Source organism: Puntigrus tetrazona, chromosome 7 (assembly GCF_018831695.1).
Source record: "Puntigrus tetrazona isolate hp1 chromosome 7, ASM1883169v1, whole genome shotgun sequence".
NCBI classification, from domain to species: Eukaryota; Metazoa; Chordata; class Actinopteri; order Cypriniformes; family Cyprinidae; genus Puntigrus; species Puntigrus tetrazona.
Genome location: NC_056705.1, coordinates 13,130,452 through 13,147,991, shown reverse-complemented (window position 1 = coordinate 13,147,991; position 17,540 = coordinate 13,130,452). Strand labels below are relative to the sequence as shown.

The 17,540-nt window shown below is 37.3% G+C and overlaps 1 protein-coding gene across 1 annotated transcript; it reads left to right on the top strand.

Annotated features, from left to right (window-relative positions):
• Positions 1-1,264: 1,264 nt before the first annotated feature.
• acap1 (ArfGAP with coiled-coil, ankyrin repeat and PH domains 1) lies at positions 1,265-16,885 on the top strand. The gene is made up of 24 exons (XM_043244271.1): positions 1,265-1,422; positions 1,590-1,857; positions 3,623-3,680; positions 4,431-4,550; positions 5,565-5,618; positions 5,758-5,816; positions 5,959-6,142; positions 6,514-6,558; positions 6,685-6,780; positions 8,615-8,689; positions 8,808-8,920; positions 9,384-9,435; positions 9,677-9,777; positions 10,009-10,120; positions 10,903-11,102; positions 11,180-11,249; positions 11,373-11,467; positions 11,810-12,003; positions 12,889-12,936; positions 13,028-13,200; positions 13,324-13,433; positions 14,116-14,226; positions 14,337-14,392; positions 16,103-16,885. The coding sequence occupies exons 2-24, from the start codon at positions 1,805-1,807 to the stop codon at positions 16,195-16,197; spliced, it is 2,274 nt and encodes a 757-aa protein (XP_043100206.1). The 5' UTR covers positions 1,265-1,422; positions 1,590-1,804; the 3' UTR covers positions 16,198-16,885.
• Positions 16,886-17,540: the final 655 nt, after the last annotated feature.

Below are 17,540 nucleotides of genomic sequence, written 5' to 3'. Positions count from 1 at the left end.
GTTCGCAGAAATGCAATCAGCAAGGCCGTATTTCCCAGGGCCTCTGAACAAAACGCAAAATACGTAACCTATCTGTCTGGGAGGTATGACGGACATTATTGTTTTAATCATAAACCTACGCGATTTAACGAATTAGCTTCTCGAGTAAATGTAACTCGATTTAAGATTCTTGAGACATTTGCACCGCGTTATGTGGGCTGCAATCGTTTCTGTATGTTTTAATTCCCTTCATACGCAAAGCATTTTGAATTAGCATTGTAAATAATAAAACAAACAAACCGAAAAACAAAGCGACAGGCTACTAGGGGAAAACTATTTTCGCAGTGTGTTTGTTAAACGGTCCGCATTGGTTGGGGACACAGGCATTCAAGCGTTTTTTATTCATTAAAAAGTAACCTGTTGAAAGTTGTATTCTCAAACTTGGGGGAGAAAAATTAGCGTTGCTAATTTTGTACAATTCTCAAAACACGTTTCCATGACACCGACCATCACGAGTGGGCTACGTATTTATGTCGCGTTCCCTTTCAGTTTATTGCGTTTACAAGATGTCTAAAAAGTGTCTAAAAACTTAATAAATCCCGCAGAAACCCCGTTTTTGGTGTCTATGCATACATTAGTTTACCATTAACCTACGTGAAACCGAGTTTGTGTTGTGGTAGGGGACTTGCTACTGCTTTGTTTACATCAGTGAGAGAGAAAGATGGTGAATGTTTAATTTAGCCTGCGTGTGTCAGAAGCGGGCTAAAAGCCGAATGGGATTTTTTTTAAGTTCACATCTCTGACTCAGACTCAGTTTTTGCCCGTGTTTCGGTTTTGGCTAGATTGCTTTCACCGCTGTCAGGTGGGGCTTTCTTATGAACAACAGGTTTAACCGGGACAAGTATGGATAAGCTGCTAGCAGATTTAGTGACAAAAGCGGCGTGGTTTTGGTGACACGTGATGTTAGAAACACTCCCTGAAAAAACCTTCATCTGAAACTGGGAATGATCATTTTCTCGCCTTTTCGTTATGAAATCAGTGACTAGGCGATACGAGACTAAAGCAAAATCATTCAAACGAGATGTATGTTTTAGTAAAAGACCTTCGGTCATCTAAAACATGAATAATAAGGCATACTATTAGAAGCACGCTAAAAGGTCCTCCTGAAAACAGCTAACTGTAACAGCCTGCTTTAATTTCTCTGTGCACCGAAACCCGGAAATAAAGTGCGCTCGCGCGAAGGGGGGTGGACCGACTGTGGCAAATTCAAGAGCGGAAAAAAAAGTTCTCCTGCGAAGTGAGAACAAGTTTAGTCTCTCAAGGGAAACGTACCCGGACATGCAGATTGCCATATCGATGCATAAACTACGAATATGTGGACTACTACATGGATGAAACGCGCAGAATGGAGCTTTTAATGAAAGCGTGCTCTTGAACATTTAGGTGAGAAAATGTACTTGAGGCCATCATTATCGGCACGGTTTACTAAATTTTCTTTTTTAATGTTTATATTATTCACAAATTGTTATTTTATTTTAACTCGTCGTTAAAATAAAACGCAAACTTTAGTTTTGGTTTTGAGAAGATGCTTTTTTTTTTGCTTTCACAAGGCAACACCCGACTGATATTTACAGCGAAACCACCCAATGGAAACGACTGGTTTAATTCATCTTTTCTAAACGAATCCCGATGTTGTCAACGCCAGTGGTCTCACAGCGTTGGACGCTTACATCGTAAACGAACTCTATTGAGGAACACCGCGTGAAAGAACTGTGAGGAATTAAAAGAATTGTGCGCGTCGACCGCCTTCTTTGTATTTACCAACATGACTGTCAAACTGGATTTTGAAGAATGCCTAAAAGACTCCCCGCGATTCAGGTAAGCCTTTTTTATATCACTTAAAATATTTAACAACACAAAATAATGCGAAAGTGATCTAGATAAATAAAATATAATTTCGACTGCTATATTGATACACAGTTATGCGTGTTTTTATATAAAAGGCTGGTCACGTGCGCCACATTAAAATGATAAACTTCACTGTCATGTGCAGAAGGGGTGACGTAGCAGGTTTCTTTCCAAGCAGTTCCAGGATCAGATCAAAGAGTTCAGATTAATGGGTTTGGCCCAGACGTTCTTGATTAAAACTGATCTCAGATCAGCCCTAAATGTAGCCCAACGGCCACTGTAGCGCACGGCAATTTGCTTAGGTCTATACAAAAGGAATGAATGAGATGATGAATTAAATGTCTCTGTGGACAGTATGACAGGGTTTTTTTTTTAATCGTTGTGGCCTTTTTACCATTTATAATTCTATTATTGTCTAGAAAATTATTTATTTAAAGGATATTGGTATAAGAATAACACGTTTAGAGTTGTTTTAAAGTCCCTATTCGACTTGAAATGGTCTTTTTTTTTCTCTGGTTTGGCTGTAGATTTTAGTGGGCAGCATAATGGAAAGTTTGAGTGCCATGTTTTAGTGGCTGCAGAGGGAACAGACTCAGAGGGTGTAGTGAGTTCAAAAATTAGGTCATCGCCACTCAGAAATGTACTTGCATACGCACACAATATCCCTTTTCGTCTGTCGCATGTGGATCTAAACATACAGAGCATCTGGAACATATCTACACCAGACGTACAGCCGCGCACCGCAGCTTCTGACCTTCATACACAGTGAGCAACTGAAAAGAACAAGTTCGCATGAAGGTGTAAGAAGGCTACTGGCTTGAACACTTTCGAGGCCTAGTTTGCTTCAGACTGCGGCTGCCTCCGGTTGCTAAGTGACGGCTGGGTAGTGGTGGGGGAGCAGGAAGTGAGACGAGCGATACTGAAATGATAAACAGAAGACAGGAAGCGCGTTTTAGGGGTGAATTGCTTCGGAAGCTACAACTTTTTCTTCAATACGCACACAATCATGCATTGAAATGAGCGTTTACGACGCGTGCACATCCACGGAGGATCCCTCACTGCCCCAAATTCAGATCGTATCGACCACAACAAATCACGCAATGCTAGATGTATGATAAGTGAAAACAGTATGCGTTTAAATAATGTCTCAATATCTCAAACACGCTTAATACTCTCCAGCTGGATATAATCATAGTCTTTATTACCTGATTTTCTGTGAAATCTGTCAGCTTTGCAGACTTCCAGCAACTAGCATTGACTCTCTTACGCTGAAATTGAGGCAAAAATCACGTAGTGTTTTCCAGCCATTACTTAAATAACATATATTATGGTGCATTTGGGCTTATTTTGCAATATTACGTTTCAAGGTTACTGTTTTTGTATTAATAATTAAATGCATTTTTGAGTGGGAGAATATAAGCATCATATACTGTCTGTCTGTAGTGCATGTGTGAAAAAGCGGGAAACCTCAAAGAGTTGAGCTATTTTTTGGTGTGTTCTTTGTTCGTCTGATGATCTACAAACGAAGATTCGCTGATACAAATCTACAATTTGAATGCAGATGTATATGCACACAACCATCTGCCCTGCTGAATCAAACAGTACAATATAATAGTTTTCTTGAATAACACAGCTGTGTTTGTAGCGTTTTTAACAGGCTTGCGTTTAACATTAAATGGGATTTCATTCTATTTTCACTTCTGTATGTGAAAAAGCATGCGCTGTGTTTCAACAGGGCAGAAATCGAGAAGGTGGAGGTCAACGTCAGTGAGCTGGAGACGAGACTCGAGAAGGTGAGGAAATGCCGAGGGACTCATCATTAAGTGGAGTATCACTCTGACTAATGTTCATACTGAAGAACAAACCACCAACAGTTGGATTTAAATGCCAGAATGAAACCCATTCTATTATGGACGTTATTGACAGCTCGAAACATGTGGCTTGTTAAAGAGGAAAAGTGAATAAGTGTTCAAACTCATTTCCTTGCAACTTGTGAATGATAAAACAGGTGAAAAAAAATCTCATCTCATAATATATAGAGATTCGGGCCACTATTTATTAGAGTTTTGCATGGTCAAGCGCCACACCAACTCTCGTTTTCTTCAGAATATTTAATTAAAAAAAAGTTTACGCTACTGTTTTAAACCATAACAGACGCAGTCACACCATAAATACACAATAGACAACCAAATATCATTGCTGCAGGGTTTATGTGTTTGACCTTCAATGCTCAATTCCCTAAATTGAAACAGTCATTGTTCCTCTCTCCTGGCATGCGTCTCCCGCTCTGTGGTCTTGTGAAGAGATATAGTGTTACGCAGAGGAACTACAAAGAGGAATTGCCAATTGAAAAGCTTTTAACCATTATTTAACATAATTTCCCCTTGAATTTATTAGACTGGATGAATTCAAACCATACTGTTCATCTTGTGATAATTTGTTTAACAATTGGTACGAAAATGTTGTTTCCGTGAGGATTACGCCTATGTTATGAATAACATGACATTATTTAACGTCCTGGAAAAAAACCTGTGTTTGTGTAGTTGGTGAAACAGTGCCACACTATGCTGGATGCAGGCCGTGCCTATTGCCTGAACAGTAAGAGCTTTGTAAATGGCCTCAAAGAGCTGGGACACCACTGTTCTGAGGACCGAACCATGGGGGTGAGTGTATGAACAGTCCTGCAACGATTTCAAATGAGCATTACTTACTGTACACAAAACCCACGTGGGCTATAGCTGACACCTGAGCCAGTAACGGCGTCAAAATAAGAAGGAAGTGATATAAAAATATTACTCACACGGCTGTACAGTAGATTCCAGATCCATATGAGAAATGATAAAATATGGGATGTGAAGATGTTTGATGGTCTGATAGAGGTTGGAAGCATTAAGCAATTGAGACAAAGATTTGAAAATAGGACTAATGAGTAAAAAAATTAAGAGTTTACTGAAAAAGTTTCTCTGGTTTTTCAAATCGTGTGTTGTTTTTGAGTTATACACGATTTTTGTTGTGTTCTGTTCACTGCTGATGACATTTCTTCCGAATTTTAAATAAAATCAGCATTTGGTAACCCTGATTTTTCAAAAAAAGTCTTTATTTTTTAGAACAATTGTCATTTTGTGCAAATGAAAAGTGCTAATATTTTTATTTGAAATTTGGAAGAAATGTTATCAGGCTTTCACTGAATAAAGCAAATATTAATATTTTAATCAAACGTATACTTATTAATTTTAGAGAAACTGAGATATTTCAAGTGGTCTCCTAATTCTTTTTTTAAATAAATGAATACATTTTTAAGAAGGATGCATTAGACTGACAGTAAAGCGATTTATAATTATACTGATTTCAACATTATTAATTATAAGAAATATTTCTTTACATGATAGATCATGGGATGCTGAAAACTGGAATAATGATGCTGAAAATTCAGCTTTTCCTCACAGGAATGAATTATACAGCCAAATTGTATCATTTCACAATATTAGTTTTTACTGTATTTTTGGTCAAATAAGTGAAGCCTTTGTAAGCGTGCAAAACTAAAACTACTTGCAAAAGTGTAAGTGTTTGATGAATCGAACATAAAATTAGAAACAAATGCCTGTGTGTTTTCTTATAACTTGAAAATGATTGAAAGTTAATAGAATCCTAATAGAGGCTGCGCTTCTTTCCTTCAGGAATGTTTAGAAAAGTTTTCTAAAAAGCTGTCAGACATCGTCACCGCTCAAGAGGTGGGTGAAGTTCTTTCTTTTTACGTTTACTGTTACTACTGGTGACCAGTGTGCCAACAATCTCTCTGGAGATCCTGTTCCTGTTTTTACTTTTCTTCTGGCTTATGTCCCATTCCACGAATGATGTCTCTCCCAACAGGAGGTGATTGAAACCACACAAAAGTCTGTGAGGTCGAAGCTACTGAATTTTGTGAAAGAGTAAGGCGTTTTCTTTCTCTGCCTCTTCACTAAATTAACATTTTCAGCATCAGATCTTCTGTTCTGTGTAAATCTCATACATACTTCTGATCCCTTTCACTGCAAATATTAACTTCTCTCTCCTACTGTATCTCTCCTGAAGGGATGTGAAGCGTTTTAAGGATGTCCGGAAGGAGTTTGAGCGCAGCAGCGAGAACCTGGAGGCGGCGCTGAGCAGGAACGCACAGGCACCACGCGGAAAACAGCATGAGGTGGAAGAAGCCAGCAACAACCTCCTGAATGCACGCAGAGCCTTCAGATCAGGAGCACTGGACTATGTGCTGCAGGTACATACATATACAGTGGACTCGAGGCACATTTAAATCTATAAATATCTTTGCACCATATACTGTACTAATGTATCAAACAAACTAAACGCACTGCAAAAAAACATTACGATTGAAACTATAAAACAACACTGTAGATATTGTTCAGAATTAAAAAGAAAACTGTATTATGCAATTTTCTGGTCATCACATACCAACTGTTTTGCAGATTTCTCTTATTAGTTAATGCAATGAAAAACATACTGTATTGATGTTATACCGAGGTAACCCCTAAGCCTCTGTTCTTGTAATAGTATTGTAATAATCCTTTGGATTATTTGCTTTTGCTTGTATTCATGTATTATTGGAATTCTCTTTTCTCTTAACTTTAGATTAATGTCATTGAGTCAAGGAAGAAGACTGAAATTTTAATGGCGGTATGTGTCATAATGTAATATATATTCATATATAATTAAGTATAATCTTATTATAATGATCAGGACTGAACGGTAGCTGAAATGGCTCTCGCTTGTGTGTTTTTCTTCTGTTTGAATGTGTGTCAGATGCTTTCTCTTATGGAGTCCCAGGCTTTGTTCTTCCAGCAAGGATACCAGTCACTCACAGAACTGGAAAGCTACCGCAAACAACTGAGTGAGGAGGTAAGAAGTGTGTCGGTCAGTCTTATCTATCAGCTAATTTGTATGTCAAAAGTGTGTAAAGCTGATTGGACACATGACTGAAAAAAGAGGAAGGAAAGGAAAAGTGTGAACTGGGACAAATGCAATTGTTACTCGAAGAGAGAAACATATCGAATCGATCATGTTGTGAAGTTAAAAATCAGCAGTGTAAAGTTTGAATTGAAAAAGAGGACAGAAAGTCTACTGACAGGAATGTGATGGTACATTCAGAGATCACATGATGGCCCATCATGACAGGAAGTTTTCTGCCAGAGTGAGCAACAACAGGAAACAGTATGTATCACACACGGGTACTGCGTGTTGGCAAACATTTCTGTGCTTGCAGTAATGTAAAATTGCCCGAAAAACAGTGCAAAACAGTTTAAGAGTATAAACAAACACCAACTGCAGTTTGTGGACTTAAAACTTGCGTGCAAATGATAAAATCTGCAAATATCTTAGTTCTTTTAATTCCACTGACAAGATCAAACACCATTCATTTGATGTTTAATAGCTGTTAAAGATACTGTTTTTATGCAACGGTATTTTGACAAAGTAATGACATGATGTTACTGATGAACGCAACGTTGAAATGTAGAAGTTTTAGACAGGAAACTTACTCACCTTCTACTGGCCTGTGAAAACCGCAAAACCTGCTCATAGCTTCCTGTAAGCACAGGAAATGGTGAAAAGCTTAGCAAGACAAATGTCAAGAAAGATCTCTAGAGCCTATTCATAGTAGCGATGTTTTTTTAGAGCCATATACAGATTGAAAATGAGAAGATGGAAGCACTGTTAGGATACAGGGGCAATGTAAAGACAGAGGTGGCTGCGTATTTACAGATTTTATGTTAGAGAACCAGGGACAAGAGGAAATGTGGTGTTTTGATAAACTGACAAAAGAGAAGGGGAGAGAACGGAAAGTCAGTGGAAGATAACAAGGGAAGGTGGAGGTGATCTTCATGACCTCTTCTTGATATAGGTCAGGAAGTTGAGCAAGTGCCAGCACGTCTTACATCCTTTCTCATTCAGTGACATGCGCTTTGACTCTTAACTGCCGTCCAAAAAACCCACCGCATCCCAGATAGACTACAATTATAGCAGACTTATCATTGCAACTCTTGACTGAAAAAAGGCTTGTAATAACTATACACAGCAGCGAGGATTTAGACTGAGCCTCCGTGCATGTGTTTATAATTGTATGATATGCAATTAAACTTCCATTCTGAGCTCTAGTTAAATGCTCCAAACCTCAGTCTCAAAGAGTTTCCATCTTTTCAGTATTTTCTATCCTATCTGCCAAACATTCACATGCCCATTTCTCATATTCAGCTCAAACCTGACGTTTGTGAGGTTGTCACATGATGCTTAAATTGGTAGAAATGTGGTTGTCTAAACAAGCAACATTTCTTTAACTGTATGCGTAAATACGTATAGAAATTATGCATTTGTATTTATAAAAAATGGCCCTTTCTGGGCAATTCTTCAATATGACAATTCATGAATAATTCTATTCACATTAAAGACAAATCATGCCTTCTTTTAAGATGAATATTAGATTGATGTAAAATCAGATAACTTTGTTCCAACCTGACTTTCCATAAAGGAAAAAAATCTTATTAGAATCTTATTAGAATCTTTCTACATATAACACAGTGACCCAGGTCATAATTTAGGATGTCAGTCACTGTGCCATGTTCCACGGCATTCACGCACACACAAATTGGGTCACTCTGGTGTGAACATTGCCTATATAACTTTGATTTAGACATCAAACTGTGAAATGTGATTGCCTTTTTCTGCTCTGTTTCTCCAGTATACTCAGCTAGTCCTGAATTCTGCAAGAGAGAAAAGGGATATGGAGCAGAGGCATGGTGCTGTCAAGAAAAAGGTAGTAAGACTCTCTCTCTCTCTCAGTCTCATACACACACACACACCATTGTATCTGTACACAAAGACACTATACATGCATCTAAGGGAAGATATATTTGTGCATCTGTCTTCTTTAGGATGTGTCATATGATGACTCCATAATGGACTTCAGCCCGGATGCACCCAATGGCATCGCGATGGAAGGTTACCTGTACAAGAGAGCCAGCAATGCTTTCAAAACATGGAGCAGGTACACACTCCAGCAATTTGAGATTCAATCACAGTAGTATTACATTATTGTAAAACAAATAATTACTATGTATACATTAATAAGTGAAGCAGTTATAGCACTTTAAATGAATTTAAGAAATTAATACAAAATGTAATATACTATGCATTAATTTCCTTAGCTATATGTCAATTGTTTTATTTCATAATAATTTTATTTGCTAATTTGTGAGCAAGTGTAAGTGTTTCTGTATGTCTCTCTTCATGCAGTTGAGTTCAGTAGAGGTTTTGTATTCGTTTACATTTATATTTAACAGTGGTGGTTCTTGTTGTAGATACATTTGCCCTTTTGACTTTCCGTTTTGCACATTTGTCAGTTGAATGTTATTTCTGTGAGTCTGTGAGTTCTGAGATGAATTACAATCATATGTCTGACTGCAATATTAATACCTTGCATGGCTGTGATGTGTGTGTTCATTTTGCAGGCGCTGGTTCTCCATTCAGAAGAACCAATTGGTTTACCAAAAGAAACATAATGTAAGTATCAGATTTTGTAACATGTGAAAAACATAGCATTGACCATTAATGACCTTTCAGTTCTCACATACACACACACACAAACACAGATGCATTTACACAAACCACAGACGAAATGTTGGAAAAATTAAAAATTTGAATTGAGAGACTGTTTTAATTGTTCTCTTTTTTGTTCACATCATAAACCACACATGCAGACCACATTTGTATTATTTAAACAAGCTCTCTGTCTCTGTATCAGGAGCAGATCACTGTTGTTGTGGAGGACTTGCGCTTATGCACCGTGAAGCCCTGCAGTGAACAAGACAGACGATTCTGCTTTGAGGTGGTCTCTCCCTCCAAGTGAGTCTCCCTGTGTGTCTGTACACAAATCTGTCAGAACTGGAATATAATGTGTATGTGTGTTTTAGAGGATGCAACATTTTTCTGGTCCCTGTGTTATTGTGTTTGGGTTCTGTCTGTATTTAGACTGTAAACAGTCCTGTAAATATGTTATTCTGCATTTGCACGAGTGTGTGCATAACCCGCCCGTGCTCCAAATGACAGGATCTGTGTGTGTGTGTGTGTGTGTAGGAGCTGTTTATTACAGGCTGATTCAGAGCGACAGCAGCAAAGCTGGATCAGCGCTGTCCAGAACAGCATCGCCTCAGCATTCCAGGACAGAAGAGATGACAATCTTGGCCCTGTATGTCACGCACATCCGCGTTTAACTAAACACCTAACTGTAGGCATACCGTAGATTATTTTGTCAGAAGCACCAGGCCTACACTAAAATAAATATTCATGTAATGACAACAATCTTTATAAAGTATTGGTAGTACCGTCTGCAGCACATGTAGATGTATGCTCTGTGAAGAAGCTATGCTTTTGCTATGGTCAAATGTGATTCTTGGTCAGAATCCCTTGCGTCTCGGCAGCATAGTCAGTTTGTCTTAAGTAAAGGTAAAAAGGAGGGAAAATAAATCACACACATAATGTATACATAAAAATATTGAACTTGTGCCTTAAGCCTTGCAGTGTAAATGTAGACCTGCCACTGAAATGTTAATCAAACTACACTATTATAAGGAAAAAGTGAAAAGCATTTACATATTCCGTTTATTCCTCTTTGTTTGTGATTACCTAAAATTAATTGAAGCAATGTTTACTTTGCTTAATTGAGAAATACTTAAAAAGTAACCTATCTAAATTAAAAATTACACTTTAAATTTTAAAATTAATATTGATTACAGTGAATTTTTGTATACATCATGTTCTTTATAGAATATTCATTCTCATTTAAAATTTGTATTTTAAGATTTTTTTTAGTCAGGTACAAATAAATTTTCTTTTTTTTTCTTTTTAGATTTTTTAAAATTCATGTAATACCTTATTATTTTTACAGTAAATTAGTAAAGTTTCCACTCACACAATCATGCCCAAAAGGTTACTGAATTGAGGATGTGTGTGTTTTTGTGTGTTGAACAGAGAGATCGCTGTAGCTCAGTGTCTGCGGGAAGTGTGCGTTTGAGTGCAGGGGAGCCGGAATCATCCGGTCGGGAGGCTCTGGAGGAGGTGCAGGCCATTTCAGGGAATGGGCAGTGCTGTGACTGCGGGGAGCCTGGCCCCGACTGGGCCTCTATCAATCTGGGCATCACGCTGTGCATTACCTGCTCTGGCATACACAGGTAACACACACATACACACTCAGAATTATATAATGTATCACATGAACGTCCATCTGAATTGGTTTTTGTGTTTGCAGGAGTTTAGGTGTCCATTTCTCGAAGGTACGATCCCTGACACTGGACTCATGGGAGCCAGAGCTAGTCAAAGTAAGCATGGACATCATGCCCATACATATCAGATACATTTTTGATATATGCATTGAATTAGTTCGGGGTTTTTTTATTTATTTTATTCACATTTTTTCTTATTGTTCATATTGCTCTTTCTAGCTCATGTGTGAGTTAGGAAACACAGCTATTAACAAGATATATGAGGCACGTATTGAGGAGATCACAATCAAGAAGCCCCATCCTTCTAGTCCGAGGTACAGTGGGTATTTTTTATATAGTCATCACAGAAAACAATAGAAATGTGTACATAATTACAGTGGTGGCCAGATTTAGAACATGCTAAAGTCAGTTGTTTCTATCTTTTGCTGTAGTTCCTATAGGGAAATAAAGACTCCTTGTGCAAACAAAAATCTCACATGATTACAATTAATGGCAAAATGAATGTTTGGAAACTGATATTTCCTAATGACACACTATAGCAAAACATAGAAATACATAGAAATGACTTGAAACTATTTTTAGCCGGTGAAAATACTAGCGTTCTAACCATTTTGGCCACCACTGTAAATATAATCTGTATTAAACTCTTTTCTCAGACAAGATAAGGAGTCATGGATTCGTTCTAAATATGTAGAGAAGAAATTCATCCACAAGCTCCCGGAGACTGGGCGAGGAACCGTCCTGCGGCGCTCCAGTGCCCGACGAAACAGAGCAACCACGCAGGACAGACCCAACGCACGCCCTGCCCTCAAACCCAAGCCCAACCGAGCCACTCTGCCACGACTCACGGGTACACACACGTGCCAAAAAACACATATACATCCAGTCATGCGCCCAAAATAAAAATTGTCTTTAGTTCATCCTCTACAGTTCAGCACAGAAACACATAGCCTATTAGTAAGCACTACTCACGTGTAATAACTTGACCTCTGTGTCTGTGTGGGGAAGACATCCTACACACAGATGGCAATGAGATGCAAGTTACTGAAACTGATAGCAAAAATGGACACTAATTATACAACAGACACCAGAGAGAACCTTGCACTCTGTTACAAACAAACTTCGTCGTAGCTTGCAGTCAAAAGTGCACAAGTATGCTGAATCAAGGTCGGTTTTGTGAACATTTCGTGTATCCTCTTGTGGTTCTGTTTTTAAATGATGCAACTGAAATTCTGAAGATAGTTGGGAAGTTGGGTAATAATTTAGTTTAAATGAGTACTTGTACTTGAGTACTTGAGTAAATGAGGTCTTTAAAAAAGCTAATGGATGAATCTTGGAAATAAACGCAGTTTTAAAAGCTGCCTGGAATTTCTGTAGTTAGTAGAAATATAGAAAATGAGTTTAATGTCAGTATTTGTCAAAAAACTGGGGAAAAAAAGGGTAAATTTAATCATCATGAAATTTATTTGCTTTCCCAGCTGATTAAATATATGAAAACTAATAGTATGTGGCTTTAAAGTAAAATCTAAACTGTCACTATTGTAAATAAACAGTATCCAAACTACAATCTGTGAAAGAAGTATTAAAAACAAGAATGAATGCATACTTTAGTAACTGTACTTGAGACACACAAACAAGCACGAAGACCCTAGTAAACTGAAATAATCAAAATAAGTGTCTCTTCCCGTTTGTACTGATCTAATCAGTGGGCTGTTGCTTGATGTTTCCCCTACAGGCCTGAACCCAAGTGACATAATGAAGAACAATACCAGCTCTTATAAAGGTTACACACACGCACACAGACACACACACGATGCTCACACATCCATTTGGCCAAACAAACCGTTCCTCACTCTCTCTCTCTCTATGTACAGAGAATGATGAAGAGGAGGATCTGAGTGGTCTTCATCCCGGGGCTTTGCTGTATCGATCTGCGGCAATGCAGCATTTCCCTCTCATGGCAGACGCTCTGGCGCACGGCGCTGATGTCAACTGGGTCAATGTGGCTGAAGACAGCAAAACTCCACTAATACAAGCCGCTCTGGTTGTAAGTGTGTGTGTGTGTGTGTGTGAGAGAGAGGGGAGTGGGAGAGAGAGAGAGAGAGTCTATTGTTCATGATCTGAGTGTGTATTGCATAAGTGAATAATCACTGTGTATTTCTCTCTGCAGAATTCCTTGGCAGCCTGTGAGTTTCTTCTACAGAACGGTGCTAATGTTAACCAGGTGGACTCAAACGGGAGGGGACCACTACACCATGCGACCATACTGGGACATACAGGGTAACACGGGCTTAGATACTAGTTTTGCGTAAAAAATACTAATAATTGGTTTTTCAGAATAATTCTGATTATTTGAACAATTGCAATACTGATTCTTACAATCGTAGCAGCGTTTCCTGCTACTTTTCAGCAGTGGTGCACCCTGCTGTTGAATATGTGATAATGCAGTTGAATCTAAACCATCACTTCATCACTATATATATATCACTAATCAATCAATTAATCAAGATTAATCGCATCCAAAATAAAGGTTTTTGTTTTTTATATTTACATGTATATACATTTATATTCTTATTTTATATTATATAAAAATACATTTAATATATAAACATTTTTATTCAAGAATTAATTAATAGAAAATAAACTACATTTTGTTTTATTATATATATATATATATATATATATATATATATATATATATTTTTAACTTATATAGACATAGTTATCTGACTGTTTTTGTAACTGTTTTTGTACATTTTGTAACTTGTGTGTGAATTAATTTATTACTCGGATGCCTTTGGCAGCCACTTTCTGTCCATGTGTGTCAGATGTGTGCACTAAGAAGAACGTAACATATCAAAAGTTGAAACTAATATGGTTTAAAATGGATTTATATATATATATATATATATATATATATATATATATATATATATACTTTAACGTTTCTCTGTTGTTGTAGGCTGGTGTGTCTATTTCTTAAGAGAGGAGCGGACTACAATGCAAAAGACATTGATGATAAGGACCCAATCGGCATTGCCATAGATAACGCCAACGCGGACATAGTCACGCTGTAAGTAGTCTTAGAGAACATCAGCTGGCAAGGACACTAATTAGCTTACAGTACATTTGATGAGGTGCTTCCTGCTAATAACTCAATTAACATTGTGCTTTTCATCCTAGACTCCGGATAGCCAAGATGAACAAGGAGATGCGGGAGATGGACGGCACTCCATCAGGTCATTCTGAGGGGCGGGGCTCTGGTGGTGGGGGCGGGACTGGGTCTGTGATTGGACACACTAAGAAAAGCTTTCAAACTATCAAGAACCATCTTAGTGGCCGGGCACTTGATGGCCAGAGTTAACCGAAAACTGAGTTAAAAGAGAATTTAAAAAGAGAAAGGACAGTATGCGGATTTGAGCACTTTGATAAAGCACTTTAAAATGTATAGAAACACTGAATGTTAACAGATAACACTATGCATCAGTTGCAAGAAATGAATCTGACTTCTGCTCAGTGCTTTTAGTACCTGTGGTCGTTTTGATCTTATGCAGTTTTATAAATGTTTTATAAAGGTGGTACTAACAGTACTGAATACGGTTTTGCATGAGTATTGTGACATTTTGCATTTACTCGAATCTTGTTTGTATGATTGGGGTTTGCTATTAGAAACACCTCAAGTGGAATGTATAGTGGTTTCTCTCTGTCTGTCTTAGGATTCAAATTCTGAAAATTGAGAATTCTGCTCCACTAACAAGTTATATTTGATTTATTTTACGTTCATTCAGACCTGGTCAGGCATTACAACTTTGTTTAAAGTAATGTAAAGGATAAATTACGGTGCTTGCAAGACATCAGCTCATCTTGTCATTTTTCTTTCCAATTAGCCACAATTACATAATTCAACTTAAACTTTTTCACATGTATAGAGCCCACTTTTTTAATATATATTGAATAGCTCCTTAACAGCTCAATACATTATTCAAATCTATCTATCTATCTATCTATCTATCTATCTATCTATCTATCTATCTATCCTTCTCACTCTCAAATTGTTTAATTATTTATCTACTCATACCATTTATCTAATCATGTTGCCTTGCAAGCACTAGTATTTCCTTTGGAAAATGCAAATGATTGAGCTGTTATGGCATGGGCATGGATATCTGGCATTGATTGGGGTATCATCACCATTCAACCCACATGTTTACATGACCATCATAAATATATTCAAAACTTCAAACTGCAGATGCAGTCTAAAGTTCAGTCTCCTGGTGATCAGTTGTTATGATCACTTATTATTATACTTGTCTTCCCTGTAGGATTCTGTTACTCTGATACTCTTATTGCAGTGCCAGGTGTTTATAAGTGTGCTTTCTTGTGGTGCTTATGCTTTCCGCATCTGTTGTTTTGCTGCGGGGCTTGTTTAAGGCAGTTTGTCCATCAGTGTCTCTGTATACAAATCTGTTTTTGCTGTTTGTGCGTGTGCGTGTGTGTGTGTGTGTGTGCACATCCTGAGACGGGTGGCCAGGTGTCCACTGCTTGCAGTGTGTGTCCTCTGCACTGCGTGCTACAGGTAATTTACTGCTTCCCTATGCTTTTATGTATGCATAACCACAGCACTTATGTACAGTTACAAATCCAAATCAAAGCTCTCCTTCAGGGTGGTGGCGTTCACAACAAGCCGATTCAAACATCTTTTTAGACCTTGTTAAACTCTTTTTAGAATCACTTCCCACACACAGGGGTATAATTTTCACTCTCACAAAGAATATGATTGTAATGCTTAGTCTTGCTTGTTCTGGATGCAAAACGTGAACAGAGAATCACGCAACAAATACTTCAAGGATGCAAAAGAACAATTAAGGTTCATCATATAGTTTAAATTTGTGCTGCTTATTCCCGAGACAGTTTTCAGCTAATAATATTTTTTTTCTTTCCTCCTGCAGGTGATGATACCTATCATGACATTTTCAGGGATTTCTCCCAAATGGCCTCCAACAATCCAGAGAAGCTTAAGCGCCGTAGCACTGATATGAAATAAACCACCTGACCACTAGATGTCAATGTTGCACCAACACACACACACACACACACACACACACACACACACACATACTTAGACATACTCCAGTAGATAATATGAAAAGCTGCATCATTTGGTTTGTCTGGTGTACACAAGTCTAAACATTGGGGTTTTTGCATATTTATTCCAGTTTAGACTTTAGGATGTCATCAGTCATTTGGTGTTTCCTGTCAAGTTATTTTTTTCTTTTAACGGATGTTCTGTAGCCGAATAATTTATAATTTGAGCAAGTTTACATTCCAAATGGCATGAAAGCAAGGCAACAAGCCAGACTGTAGAGATGGAATGGACACATCTGTCTTTCTCATTTAGTTGGCAATGAACTTCTCCTCTTCCAGATGATTTTTAGTGGGCAAGTTGCTTTTCTTCTTTTTATTCACTATGTTGTGAGCCACAGTGTTAATGCAACTTGAATGTAATTGTTACTTTGGGTGAGAGATCACTGTTTTCTCGGTTCTCCTGTATAATTTTTAATATTTTATTTTCTTTATAATTTTAATTTCTCTTTTTATAAGAACAAAACAAACCATTTCAATATGGTCAGTTGTGTTTTGTGAGCATGCAATGTTCTAAACAACACGTATAAATAAATGACCGTGAGAACGGTAGAATGTGTAGCTGAATAAATAAATGATTTGTGACTTATTATGCGACTTGCATTTCATTAACATTAACATAACATCACCATTAACGCTTAAACTACTGTTCACTACCATTCAAAGTTAGTGTTTTTTCAGTGCTTTATTTATTAAATGCACAGTAAATTGTTCAAAAGTGTCAGTAAAGACATGCGTGATGTTAAAAAAATATATTTTAAACAAATGATTTTGATTTATCAAAAATCCTGAAACAATGTGCACTACAGTTTCCACAATAACCACAAATTGATAATAATAATAATAATTAATGTTTCTTGAGTGACACTGAAGACTGGAGTAATGATGCTGAAAATTCAGCTCTGCCATCTCAGGAATAAATTACATTTTAAAACGCATTCAAACAGAATAAAGTTATATCACAATTATATCAAATTTCTTATAACACTATATTTCTGTATTTTTAAAATAATGTATCTGTGTTAAGCATAAGAGACTTCGTTTTAAAAGTCTTACAAAAAATATATATATCTTACCAACCCCAAACCTTTGAATGAACCTGACTTCACAAATGAAAATATCAGTTATCTATCCGTGTGTGTGTGTGTGTGTGTGTGTGTATGTGTGTAATATATCCAGCTGAGTTCAATGTTATTTTTACTTGTCATAATATATTAGTTTAAATTATGTTTCATACTATAATTC

Excerpts from the sequence above, each read along its gene's own strand:
- acap1 (XM_043244271.1), top strand. The coding sequence starts at position 1,805 with ATGACTGTCAAACTGGATTTTGAAGAATGCCTAAAAGACTCCCCGCGA. Across the intron at positions 1,858-3,622 it reads AAAGACTCCCCGCGATTCAG|GGCAGAAATCGAGAAGGTGG; the intron begins GTAAGCCTTTTT and ends GTGTTTCAACAG. Across the intron at positions 12,004-12,888 it reads CACTCTGCCACGACTCACGG|GCCTGAACCCAAGTGACATA; the intron begins GTACACACACGT and ends TTTCCCCTACAG.